General features: G+C 41.3%; 1 protein-coding gene across 5 annotated transcripts in view; it reads right to left on the reverse strand.

The window, feature by feature from the left end:
• The window catches only part of ltbp1 (latent transforming growth factor beta binding protein 1), a 304945-nt gene that overhangs the window by 230287 nt on the left and 59882 nt on the right, over positions 1-14776 (reverse strand). For all 5 annotated transcript variants that reach the window (XM_067988679.1, XM_067988681.1, XM_067988683.1 and 2 more), the window contains exon 4: positions 8523-8683. In XM_067988679.1, coding sequence (XP_067844780.1) covers positions 8523-8683 — 161 coding nt within the window. The remainder of the gene's footprint in view (positions 1-8522; positions 8684-14776) is intronic.

Genomic DNA, 14776 nt, shown 5'->3' on the forward strand with positions numbered 1-14776 from the left:
TCATCCCTGCAGAATAATTCTGTCACAAAATTGACAGGACGGTTCAATTAAGGATTTTTTTTTTCAGGTCGAAAACAGAAGAATAAGGGAATTAAGAGTTTAATTTATATTCATGACTTACAAATACATACTGGCCATAGAATTTCCTGGCATTTACTTTACTTGCAAATTATTTCTAATTTAACTTCTCATATAATTCCATTATTATAATTGTTAGTCTTTCAGTTTTAATGGCATCACATGGGGGTAATTTTGACTTTGTGGGATGATGTAAATAAAACTTCAATGGAAATAAAAATCCGGAAAGGCTGCCGATTCGCTATCACCTGTTATACTATCACACAAAGTCAAGATCTCCCCCCCGTGGAATGAAATGGCCATCAATGTTCACAGTGAGATGTGCTATCAGGGCAAAAAGAAAAGGACTAAACAATATAATGTATAGTCACATAGGACTCCTCCAATATTCTAAATGTATTCAACAATGGTTGTCGGAAGGCAGTTGAACTCCTCAATACCAGGACGGAGGTTTTCCTCAAGTTATATGAAATCTCTCCAACCACATGTTGCTCCGTGGCTGCACGAGAGCCACTGGGAGTGGAGGAGGTGTGGACTGGTGCTTGGGGAAGGGATCCTTTATCGGTACACGGCCAGTGGGGTGGTCCGCACCCCTGGGGCCTACCCAGTTTTCTGTGCCTCATTCCCTGGCCACGGGAGCCTACTCCTCTTTGCCAGACTTTCCATGCTTCCCTCCCCCTCTGCTATTCTGCTGTAACCATTTACACCTCCTCTGGACCCATCTTTTGTTTCTTTACTTGTCCCATTATCACCCCCTTTTGCCTTGCATGTAATTTGTATGCAAATTAAATCTAATTAGTATGATTTATTAATACATTACCCATAACAGAGTAACAACAAATGCTCAATTTTCATAAAAACTGACCTAAAGGTTTTGGAGTCAGTAATGCTGATGTTTATGAATTGGTGTTGATAATAACACCTCTCCTAATTATACCCAATTAATCATGCACAATGTAAAGTAATTATTAAACACACTACAACAAACTTTGTTTTTAAACAGAATGTTGTGATCATAATGCAAAGTGTCACCAGATGTGTTTGAGGTTAGCCTAGAATAGAGTTTAAGTATAAACTGGAGACTGAATTTGAACACAGTAAAAATATCACAGAGATTTGACTCCTTCCAGGAATGTGTTTAAGTGATTACAGTTTGAATTGTAGATCTGGAAATTACTAATATATATTAGGCAGCCTTCTCTGCCTCAGCCAAGCATTTTCTAGAATCTAGCCTTTGAAGATGATCCCTCTCAAATTTGATCTACCATGGCAATTACACTGTGAGTAGTGAGCTTGCAGCACATGTGGTGTCGTGTTTTTATCACATGAATGCACTTTGATCTGGGCACAGTAACAAAACGGCTCATGCCCAAAGACAGCCATTCATGAGTCATTTACTCTGCCTGACGTCACAGGCCTCACAGCTAATGTAGATGGCTACTTTCACAAAATATCAGCAAGTATGAGAAAGCTGTCAATCGCCAATCTACATAAGCATTCCACATCTGTTTCCTATACTGGTCTAGCACAATGTTGCCACTCCCATGATGTAATAGAAATGTAATACAGAGGCAACAACACAGCCCACCAGTAGTAGGACTCATTTCAATACTCCACATAGTCACCCATGCCTATGGGAAGTTATCAATTACCTATAGAAAGCAGGAGATTGAAGTTGATAAGTGTCTGAGATATTGCCTACATGAAAACGTGCTTTGGCAAACCTCTATTTGCTTGGTGAAGGAAAAGAGCCAGAAAAGTTTTAACACAGTGATGTCCTTCAGTGCAATTTATATCTGTGTCATCTTTACTTATTTTAAATGAGGGTGAAACATATTCATGTCCCTCTGCAGGGCAAATATTTTTAAACTGTTACTTCTTGTTGCAATTAGTTTTTCAAATAATTGATCTAACCTACCCAGCTGTTACTCACTCCAGATCAGACACAACAGTGAGCCTGTCATGCCTATCACTATCCCACGTGCTGCCTGGGGTCAGGCTGCAGGTGGGCACCTGAAGTACCCTTAGCCAGCCCAGATTCAAACTGCCAGATCTTGGGGAAGGTGGGGACTGACTGGGAGTGGAGGGTGGAGGGTGGGGGGAACAAGAGTGAAAGGGCACAACAAATGCATGATGGAATAGCCCACTTATATGAAGCCCTGCCATCAAAATGGCAACACTGGAAATATGAACAATACTATAGGTTAGTAAAAAGCAGCAAAAAAAATAGTCGAGGCAAAGTTTAGATGTTAAAATGCTAAAAATTTAAAACAAAGAGCAAACGTATATTTGTAATCATTATGATGTCGTTCCCCGGAATTCATCTTGTGCTTCACATTCCTATTGAAAAGTACAAACACAACATTCACTGCAAAAAAAGCAAGTGAAAGATCGTATTAAAGGGTTTTTATTATTACATCATAGTGTTCCTCAATAAAACACTATCAAAACTCATTGGAGTTCAGAAGAATGAGAGGCGATCTTATTGAAACATATAAGATTGTGAAGGGGCTTGATCGGGTGGATGCAGTAAGGATGTTCCCAAAGATGGGTGAAACTAGAACTAGGGGGCATAATCTTAGAATAAGGGGCTGCTCTTTCAAAACTGAGATGAGGAGAAACTTCTTCACTCAGAGGGTGGTAGGTCTGTGGAATTTGCTGCCCCAGGAAGCTGTGGAAGCTACATCATTAGATAAATTTAAAACAGAAATAGACAGTTTCCTAGAAGTAAAGGGAATTAGGGGTTATGGGGAGCGGGCAGGAAATTGGACATGAAGCTGAGTTCGGATCGGTCAATGCCCTGTGGGTGGCGGAGAGGGCCCAGGGGCTATGTGGCCGGGTCCTGCTCCGACTTCTTGTGTTCTTTAGATTTGTGGTTGGGATCAGATCAGCCATGATCTTATTGAATGGCGGAGCAGGCTCGAGGGGCCGATTGGCCTACTCCTGCTCCAATTTCTTATGTTCTTATGTTCTAAAAGACGTAGTGTTACTGTCGGGTGTTTGGCTGGAAAAATAATTGGAGGGGGGTGTGGCAAAACGGAAATATTTTGTTGCCAAGTTCTTCTTAAATCAGATAACTGGAGAGTACATCAGCTATTAGACAATTAGGAGAATACCTCCCATCTGGGACCTCCTTTGGTTCCACAAATACAGTGAAGAAGAAAGTTGCCTTCAACGTGAAGCAAGAAAATCAGAAGGGACTGCCAACTGGTCTAGAGTTGGAAATCAGAGAAAACATGTTAATGGAGCATTTCAACAGGGTGCCAAAAGAGACACATTTGTCAAAAAGTTTTATTTTTGACACCATAATTCAGATTGTATTTACAATATTGTGTCCAATAATATTATTTACGGTGACATTTTCTTCCCAGTTTGATTCCCTTTTCTGCCGATGGCTCTGACAGCCGTAACTAAATAGGTCTTCTTCATAGGTAAACCTAAAAAGTGAGTATAAGCAAACCTTTTGAACGTAGAGGGATGAGGAGAGCATGGGGGAGCATCACAGCCAAGCCTGATCCCGTACTCTCTTGATTTTCACAGATGTGCATCTTCCTTCATGGGTCACTGGACCCAAATGAGAAGCACTGAACCCTGCCAAATTTTTTCCCTCCTTGTCCTAAGGACATTGAGACCAAAGAAGAATATTTGAAGTGTAGTCACTGTTGTAATATACGAAACGCGGCAGCCAATTTGCGCACAGCAAGGTCCCACAAATAGCATTGTGATAATGATCATATAATCTGTGAACCAGTACAATTGACTGGTACAACAGTTCCACACACAGACAGGATAGAAGCAGCCCTGCACCTCACAATTTCTAACCATGACAAATTCCCAATCTCAGTCATATCCATAGGCAGAGTGGAGGCTACAGGAATGGGCAGGATAAACTGGAGGTTCGTCACCTTGGATTTGCTGCGGTGTGCCCACCCCCCCCTTACATCTGATTAAAGTGGCATCCTCAGAACACTGTGCCTGGCTAGCATTAGCATCCCTCGCGATTCTCATAGGGAGTTCCCCGCAGTGTCCAAGTGAAAGCAGCGCCAACACAAGAGTCAAAGCAGCCCCCCACCCCTGACACCTTCTGCTTTGCATTGGCGCTACATTAAAACTCCAGCTTGGGTGCTATGTCAGGACTTGTTGGAAGCACTGTTGCCCAACCTCTGGTATCTAAGTTGTCAGCCAGTGGCTCAGTTGGTAGCACTCTTGCTCTCAGTCAGAAAGTTGTGGGTTCAAGTCCCTCTCCAGAGACTTGAGCACAAAATCTAAGCTGACACTCTAGTGCTGTACTGAGGGAGTGCTCCACTGTTGGAGGTGCCGTCTTTTGGATGAGACGTTAAACCGAGGCCTTGTCTGCCTTCTCAGGTGGACGTAAAAGATCCCACGGCACTATTTTGATGAAGAGCAGGGGACTCCTAAAACAGATTATCTGGTCATTATTTCATTGCTGTTTGTGGGACCTTGCTGTGTGCAAATTGTCTCCCACCTTTCATACAATTACAAAGATAGAATTATATAGGATGTACAGCCATTTGGCCCAACTGGTCCATGCCAGTGTTTATGCTCCATATGAGCCTCCTCCCACCCTTCATCTAACCCCATCAACATATTCTCTATTCCTTTCTCCCTCATGTATTTATCAAGCTTCCCCTTAAATCCATCTGCGCTATTCGCCTCAACCAATCCATATGACAGCAAGGTCCACATTCTAACCACTCTCTTGGTAAAGAATTGTCTCCTGAATTCCCTATTGGATTTATTGGTGACTATCTTTTATTTATGGTTCCTAGTTTTGGTCTCCCCACAATTGGAAACATCTTCTCTACGTCTACCCTATCAAATCCTTTCATAATCTTAAAGACCTCTATCAGTTCAACCCTCGGCCTTCTCATTTCTAGAGAAAAGAGTCCTAGCCTTTTCAATCTTTCCTGATAACTTCTCGGTTCTGATTTCATCCTAGTAAATCTTTTTTGCACCTTCTTCAGTGCCTCTATATCCTTTTTATAATATGGTGACCAGAACTGTGCACATTACTCCATGTGTGGTCTAACCAAGGTTCTGTACAAGTTTAACATAACTTCTCTGCTTTTCAATTCTACCCCTCTAGAAATGAACCCCAGTTCTTTGTTTGCTTATTTTATGGCTTGTTTTGCTTCTTTTAGTGATTTGTGTATCTGTACCCCTAGATCCCTTTGCTCCTCTACTCCATTTAGACTCTTATTTAACCTCCTTATTCTTCCTACCAAAATGCACAACCTCACACTTATCTATATAGAAATTCATTTGCCAATTACACGACCATTCTGCAAGTTTACTAAATGTCTCCTTGTATTTTGTTGTAGTCTTCCTCGGTATTAACTATACCCCCCAATTTGGTGTCATCTGTAAATTTTCAAATTGTACTTCTGATTCCAAATCGTTTATGTCGAGTCCAACAGTATTAGAAGAGTGAATACACTTCAAAAAGTACTTAATTGGTTGTAATGTTTTGGCACATCCTGAGGCCGTAAAAGGTGCTATATAAATGCAAGTCCTTCTTACTTTCATTTTTTTGTTTTCTTTCTTCTTTTTCTCAGCCAGAGAATAATGCGCAGTGCAAAAATACGGAACAAATAAAAATGAGAAAATACAGTAAAAGTTAATTTAGTTAGATAGCAGACACCAGACAAGTAGGATTCTAATTTTTAATCTCTTCTCAATGAGACTGTACACCAGTATCTAACTGCTGTGTGTTTTCCAGTTCCAAGGCCAGTTGAAAGTGTCTGCAACCTCAGAAATGAACGGAGATGCACCCCAGGTTGCAGGTGGCCTCCTCCCCATAACCATCATTGTGAACTAGTTGAAGCCCAAAGGAGACAAGGAAAGATAGGTTTCAATAAGATGAGAATAATGCACAGAGCAGGACAATAAGGGATGAAAAATAAAAATAAAACATAAGAAAATCTAGTAAAAGTTTAGAGTTAGATAACAGGTGGGAAAATAACATATCTATTTGTGACTGTATTTTTTTCAGACAGGTTGAGAAAATACTTTGAACAGCAAGTACTCGCCCTCGATGTGTCTTCCCCTTAAGTCAAACTATAGTGTTCATTTTTGCTTTATTTTCATGGTTTTATGTTTTGAGTAGGACAGGTGGTGAGTACTGTGGCTTCATGAATGGTGCAATGGGTCATTTTCATTTTAGTGAATCTCTCAGTAAACATTTCTGAACATATTTATACCAAAGTAGCAGATGTTCAACAAACTGCTGGAGTGTCATAGTCCACTGTGACCAGCGTTTCCTTAATACTGCACTACAGCTGCATCCTGATAAAACACACAACGGAGCTCCCTTGATGACTCAGCGGGCAAATGAACTGAGGGGGTGTGGTACTAAATGACACAGACCAGAAGGTCTCAAGTTCGATCCCACGATAATGTCTTTGCTTGAATTAGCTGATCTCAACAGGGGAAGTATTTGGATGCTACAACTGGACCTTAGTATCCCTGGGTTCAGGTGGAGAAAAAAATCAGCCACGGATTGATATCAAGTGTGTGAATGTTATAATATTTGCATTTATATAATGCTTGGATGCATCATAATGTCTCAAAATGAATGACTTTTGGAGTGCAGTAACCATTATGTAGATTAATGTAGCAACCTTTCTATGCCAGCAAGGTCACATAAACAGTAATGAGATGAATCATCAGTTGATTTTTTTTTGTGATATTGGCTAGGACACTTCAAATAGTGCCATGGTGCTTTAACATCTACTTGAACAGGCAAATGGGTCCTCCTTTGACTGTTTCGGCCAAAGGATGGCACCTCCAGCAAAGCAGCGCGACCTCATTATTCCATTGTAGTGTCAGTCTAGATTAAGTGCTGGAGTGTTGATGTAATGCTCAAACCCACAACCCGCTACCAAATGGGCCAAACTGACACTCAGCTTGTTGGATGAGGTCAGCACTGGACTCCACTTCAATGCGATGCTCTTCTTGAAGGAACAGCCTATTGAGATACACTGTTTGAGCTCACATGTAAAGAAAGGCCACTCAAGCTACTGGTTCTCATTGAAGAGTAAATGCCTTGAGGATAAAAGAGAAGAAAATGGGGGAGGGGAAGAAGGGAAGTATTTAACATACAAGTAATCAAGATTTCAATACAATGAGGGTTAATAGGACTTATATCTTCAAAAACAAAACTGTATACATTGTAACAAATATCCAGGCAAGAATGAGTTAAAAGCAAACATCATTACTGTCATCCAGTCTCTGAACTACCTTAGTTATGCTACCATCGTGCAACTCCACTGTTTGTCGAGTTATACCACATCATAACAACCTTTATTAAAGAACGATAAATTTCTGATAAGCATTCAATCTGTTTTTGTCTGAAACTCTATTTTTTGCAAGTTGAGGAGTGAAGACCTCATTAAAAGACAACCTTTGATAGGAACAGCGACTTTGCCACTCGCGAAGATTGGCAACAAAAGTTAAACAGTACAACGGGTACACAGACAGAATGGGCAGCTGGGAGTGTTTCCAAATAATAATCTCATAAAGGGGTTAACATGACATCACAAAGAATCAGAGCAAAGACGTGGTTGGTTTATAGCTGCCATTTGAACCCAGAGATGAGTTCATAGCCTTGAATTCACTCCAAAATACCCATTATTTTTGACCATATATACTGTGACGCCCAAGACATTATTTTGTTTAGAGGACAGGGGGAGTTTTTTTTGTCAACAATGATTATAGTAGACTCTAAATGTCAGTACACTTCAAGCTGTTGATGCACGATAACATCCACACTGAAAGATTAGTGATTGCAATGTCATTACTACAAGTTTATTGTGGGATAATCAACATTTAATTGCCAATAGATAGTAATATCGGCACCCCATCCACCACCCTAAACATTCACTCCCTTCACCACCGGCGCACAGTGGCTGTAGTGTGTACCATCTACAGGATGCACTGCAGCAACTCGCCAAGGCTTCTTCGACAGCACCTCCCAAACCCACCACCTCTACCACCTAGAAGGACAAAGGCAGCAGGCACATGGGAACAACACCACCTGCACATTCCCCTCCAAGTCACACACCATCCCGACTTGGAAATATATTGCCGTTCCTTCATCGTCACTGGGTCAAAATCCTGGAACTCCCTTCCTAACAGCACTGTGGGAGAACCGTCACCACACGGACAGCAGCGGTTCAAGAAGGTGGCTCACCACCACCTTCTCAAAAGGGCAATTAGGGATGGGCAATAAATGCCGGCCTCGCCAGCGACGCCCACATCCCATGAACGAATAAAAAAAAATCCTCATATGTTATGATGATAAATTAAGATAGTACACGGCAAGTGAAGAGATCCCTAACGGAATTCACTTCTGTGCCCTTTTGTGCGTATTATCCCAGCCCTCTAAGTTTAAAGTCTCAGAGACATCGGACAGTAAAACTAACCTTGAAAAGTAGATCCAGATGAAGTTTGGGGCAGGGAACCTTCTGCAGCCTGTCTTCCAGGATAAAACTTCTGATTGTAATATTTGGGTTTAAATGTGAACTGTTGAGACTGGCCACGTTGCACCATCATCATCAGTGGTTGTGACGGCAGAGGCATCAAGCTGTGAGAAGAAGAAGAAAACAACAGGAATAGTTAACAAAAAATGATTAACAACACGGTTCACTGTGAAATACAACAGCACTTAGCTATCATAAGTCGTAATAAAAAGAGAATACTCTTTTAACAAAGATCGATTTACACATCACCGCGTTCAAATTTAAAATGACCATCTGGGAACTCCCTCAAAAGGTGCTCCCACTCCCCTACCATAACTTCACCATAATATCATCACAACCTGATCTGCAATTTCAAGCTGAGGCCTGAGCGGGGCAGGGGGCAGTGTCGGCTTCCCCATCAGGCAGTCCTACCGGAAGCCAGATCCTGGACCAAAAGAGGCCCAGAAGGTAAGCTTTAAATTTATCTTTCAGGTTTCCTTGCGGGACGGGAGTGCTCCTCCGGGCCTCACAAGGAAGCTTTGGGCTCCCCGACACCCACACCACCAACCCCTCCCCCACCTCCCGATCACGGCCAGAGCATGCACTAACTAACTGCCAGGGACCGTTCCCACTGGTCCTCGGATGTGACCTCCTGCCATAAATTCCTGTTCCTGCCTTCCGGCCAGACTGTCAATCAGGCCGGGTGTCAGGCGGGAGTCTGCATTCTTTTATTTAAATGAGGCTCAGCTGTTAAGACTGGCAGTGCCTCCACGTCCCCGGCCTTGCCAGGTTCATCGCCCACTATTGGGCTCCCCAGCAAACCCCCACCCCACCACCGCCCAAAAGTCGCCCGCCAAAAACTGGCCCCCTGTTGAAATCGGAGCCATAGATCGATAATGCATGGGTCATATTTTGTGTCTCAGAGATAATGCCACCATTAAGAACAGAACACACTGCGATACAAAAATAAAGTTTTGCAATGACAGGCCGACTCCAGAAAACACGTATTAGTATCAAATTAAAACTTTCATCTAATTTTGATCATTTTTACTACTTATCTTGTGTGTGACATGAACACAATACATAATGAGGATCTATGGGATGTGATTTATATTCTCACTCATAGTTCTAGCTATAACTCACTCAACAACTTTACCGTGCGTGAGCTATCATACTGTCATGGGATATAAATTGTATATCACCCATCCTACATATATATTTGTATATATATATATATATATATATACACACTGTTTGTGACCAAAAACTATCTATCACATTCTGAAGTTTCAAAGTACAATCAATAAGAAATGCACATTCTACATTGACCAATTTCATCAAGTCTCAAGTCCTTTCAAGCTCCTACTGCAGTGAGACAAATAAAATCTAAATTTGTTAATGAAGGAAACCAATTTCCCCACAACAACAACAACTTGCACTTATATAGCGTTTTTAACGTAGTAAAACATCCCAAGGCGCTTCACAGGACCGTTATCAAACAAAATTTGACAATGAGTCACATAAGGAGATAATTTTTCTCATTCATTTTCAAGTGTTTTTCCTTCACGGAAATAATTGATTTTACTAATAAATCACTTGTTTTTTCAGTGGCGACTCTCTAAACATATTTTTTTGTTATTTAGGTTTCAGCGATTTATCATTTGTTTTCATAACCCATGTTCAATCTATTGTTAAGATGATTGAATGCGGTTCCTTCTGCATCACCGAGATGGTACCTAAACAATGTAAGAAATTATACCACGGCAATTGAAAGAAATAAACCTAATGCAGCAGAGCATCATAACTGTATTTCCTTTCAATGGGTTATTTACCAGTCTCATGTATTTCCCTACTCACATGTGCATCATTTACAACACACAAGGTATAAAATAACTGGACAAAATAAACAAGTATAATCTAGTTATTTTATGTATATTTGTCAGTGCACGCCTGCTTAGATGGTTGTGTGTGTGTGTGTGTGTGTGTGTGTGATGTGCTTGTAGGTTTTTGTATGGATGCATTGTGTATGTGTATGTACACACAGACACAGACAGGTGTGAGCTCTGGATATATATGCACTGGCGAGGTTGAAAGATTCTCGAGACTGAGCAACAACCCCAGCAGAGTAACTAAGCAGAGTTACAAACTCAAATCAAAACATCAAGTGACGTGCAAGCTCACCTGCTCTCAGTGGAAGCAATTTTCAGCTTGATGGTTAAAGCAGAGTTCAAATTGAGTAGAAAGGAAATGAGGAGAGGAAAAATCCACAGGATCAAACCTCATGTCACACTTCCCATCAGTTGGTCTTGGGTTGTGAAAACAGACTGTCCTCCCCTGCTCTCCCCTCCCAGCTGCAGGAGATGAGGTCCAGCAGGATGCAGCAGTACAGGCACCTCAAAGAAAGAAAGAAGAACGTGCATTTCTATAGCACCTTTCACAACCTCAGGACATCCAAAAGCATTTCACAGCCCAATGAAGTACTTTTGAGGTGTAGTTGCTGTTGTAATGTAGGGAAGCACAGCAGCCAATCTGTACACAGCAAGGTCCCTCAAACAGCAATTATATAAATGGCCAGATGTTTTTGGTTGTGTTGGTTGAGGAATAAATATTGGCCACGACACTAGGAGAACCCCCCTGCTCTTCTTTGAATAGTGCTAAGGGATCTTTTACATCCACCCAAGAGGGTAGATGCGGCCTCAGTTTAATATTTCATCCAAAATACGGCACCTCCGACAATCCAGCACTCCCTCAGTACTGCGCTGAAGTGTCAGCCTAGATTATATGTTCAAGTCACTGAAGTGGAAAATAGATTTCAGGATTACAAAATAATCTCCACTGAAGAACTTTGAGATTAAACATGTAAGGAAGAGGCTGCAGTTTCTTTTAAAATCAATCAATAAACCCCCCTAGACCTGATTACTTATAATTGAGTATACTGGCATTTCAATACACAATGCCAAGGAGTTGCACAAGCCGGGCCCATCGCTATTCTCCACATGCTGAGTTTCAGGCCGTCCTGAAATGCTGAACAAAGGCCTCTCCCACCTGGAGGAAAGGTAAAAAATCAGAATCATCCCGCTCTCCTCCTAACAGCTGGTAAAAGAGTAGCACAGGCAGAGACCTGGAACCAAGGCAACCATTTTTATTCACAAAATGGTTTACCTCCACAGTGGGGAACGAAGGGAGAGGCAAAGAAAATGTATGGGTGGAAGGAGCAGAAATAAATAGTTATTTTGAGAAAGAGAGACAGGCACTTCCAGACACAGAGACTGAAAACACGGGTGAGAGAAAATTATCTGAGTGTGGGCTGGGAAGAAAAGACTGGTAGAGGCTTTCGAGTTAAGAAGCTGACATCATGAAGTTCCCTTGCGGTGACAACATGAATGGGGATTGCTGTCCACAGCATGCCTGCCTTCCAAATGAATTCCAATTCCTGTTCATCACTGGAGCGGAATTGATGAGGTCACCACAAGGGGACTTTATACACAAGATGAATATTCCAAGGCCGCATCTGACCAGTGGTTTTCAAAAATAAAACAAGGAAGAAGAGATGACTGACAAGCATCATCAAATGCATAAACATCTCCCTTCTATATATAAGACAAATAATACAACTCTACTTCACGGCTTTGTTTCAAATTATCTCGTCAGCTAGCCAGTTACAGTAACTAAAACTAGAGGAAACATTATAGTTACACAATGTAGGAAAAACACAGTGTAACATTGGCAGAGCAGCCAGCCTCCTCCTCCATTCTTCCATTACTGAGCTAATTGTCCCCCATCACCAGAACACGGACTGCTGTGTGTTATAGATGACCAATTAATCCTTTTGTAGATGCCCTTCATTGTAAGAAGAAAACCACTGGAGAAAAGAAAATTTCCACGTCCCTCCCCTCCATCATTGGGTGGTTCCGTTTATTGGCCTTTGTCTCATCCATGGCTTTTCCTATGCTCTTATTGGTTCTGCAACTACCAAGTTAAATGCTTTTATTTAAAAAAAAGCAAACGGGGCAGTTTGCAGGTGGCTGGGTTGGTACAAGTTCAGCTCTCTTTGAGTTTTTGTCTTTGCCACTGTGGGACCCATAAATTCTGCGATTTGTTACAAAGCAGTACAGATCTTACACGGTTAGCTCCTGCATAATGTGAACAGAAGATGTTTGAGTGCTGTTATTTCAAACGCTAGGATTCTGCGTTCCAGCACCATTTACCGTACAGCTGTCCACACCAGGACAGTCCTCAAACTTTCAACTTTATTAGTATGTACAATTAGTGTTCTTATTTAATCCCTCCAATAAAATAGTTACATTTCAACAAAAGCCAATTCCTCTGGTCTTGGTCTTATTTCTTAGGATATGCCCAATTCTACCATCACACTCCAGAGGAGAGGAACGCTGGCTTGGTGGTGCTGAGATTGAAAGTTCTAACAATACCACAGAGCAGGCAGAAGGTTGGTTTCATGTCCGTTCTGCTCAGCTCCCAATATGAGCTATGCCAAGCAGAGGCTGAAATATCTTCCTGCCAGGAAAGGGGAGGGGGGCTTGGGAATCAGGAGAGTTTCACCTTGCCTGTACTTAGCACCACTGATGAAAGGAGGCATTGGAGAAGACTGTGTGTCTGCACTCTTGGTAGTAAAGGCACAAAGGCTAAGACCTGAAGAATGTGAAGAACAAATGGGAAAAAAACATTTTAAAAAATGGCAGGTGAACACTTAAATACAGCCTCACTAACCAACCCTGAATTCATATTTTTATATAAAGTCATGAAAAACAGAAGATTTTCCTGTCTTGGGGGTTCTTTAAAACATATTTTACAGGTAGATTTTAGGTACAGCTTTAAAAGAAGTTCTTTCTTGGCTGAGGGGAGAGAAATCCTCAGTCTCAGTGGGTGACAGACATTCCCCAAAAACTGTTGTGGTGTAACCTGGGCTAAGGCACCAAGAGGTCATCTTTAAGCAACCAGCCTTTTTTTAAAAAAAAGAAAAATAACTGATCAAGAGGCAACCTACAGGCAGTACATTTTTGTCATCAATTTGTAAAATTACTAAGAGTATTCTATTTCAACCTGGTTGATTTCTACAGGGTTGTAATTCTCACCTCAATAATTTAAAGTATTACAGTATAGAGCCCCATCTGGAGTGTTCCATTAAAATTTTGTTTGCAAGAAGCAGCACTGTGAACATGGAGGGAAAATTCCAGAGCAGGATTACGAAACAGCTCTGATGGATGGCAATCGCATTGGAATTAAACAGTCGGTCTAGACTAAATAAAGCCGAACGTGAATGCTAATAAAATGGCATTATTTATTAAAAGTCTAAAACTTGTAAAGTAAATAGCGATCCAGAGTTGGTCTTTCCTCAGCACTGGGAAGAAAGTAATTTCTTCCTGAAAGAACTCTCAATGGTCCCAGAAGATCAACTGCCCTTACACACTCTGCAATGTCAGAACTGGAAAAATGTGTAAACACTGTGTAATCTAACCTCCTAGAAATGTGTCGTAATTAAGAAAGTATTTGGAGCAAAATTTATTTTTGCAGTGGTGGAAGAAACTGATTTTGTGAAAGGAGTTCTTAAGACAGCCTCAAACTGTACTGTGGAAACAGCACTTTAAGGATGTTGACTTGGCTAGGCACCTGCTTTTTTTTTAAACTCAAGATTTACATATGTTTCGTTGACTGGGACAGCTAACGTTCTGACACGTTTCTAATTAAAGTTTGGAGTCCATAAAATCTCTCCCAGATTGCTCTGGAACTACTCCCTGTGCCCCGTTCCAGGAGGATTAAGTATGAGCCAAATTCAAAAGCAGCAAATTATTGCTGCCATTTCAAATAGGTACTAGCAGCAGGAAAAGACCTGGGAGAGAAGAAGGGAAGGGAGGGAGGGAAGGAATTACTCTGGTCACTATGTGCAGTGACATTGTGAATGTGTTCAAAAAGAACGTGTTTACTATTTCACCAAACTAGTGACCACAATAAGTCTTTCCGCAACAGATAACATGGGGTAGACTGGCAAAGGAAACACATCTATAATCTATAAAATATTACAAAGCTTATGTCTACACACACTTCCTGTCTACAAAAACTTACTTCCCAGTGTCACATTTTTGTGTCAACTTTTTTTTCCATTATGAATTCCCATGTACACATTTCTAGTGAAGAGATAGCAGAGGCACTTTTAACATATATATATATAAAAATTCATTAGAGAAAGGAATAGTGCCGGA

Source organism: Heptranchias perlo, chromosome 8 (genome assembly GCF_035084215.1).
Source record: "Heptranchias perlo isolate sHepPer1 chromosome 8, sHepPer1.hap1, whole genome shotgun sequence".
In the NCBI taxonomy this organism is placed as follows: Eukaryota; Metazoa; Chordata; class Chondrichthyes; order Hexanchiformes; family Hexanchidae; genus Heptranchias; species Heptranchias perlo.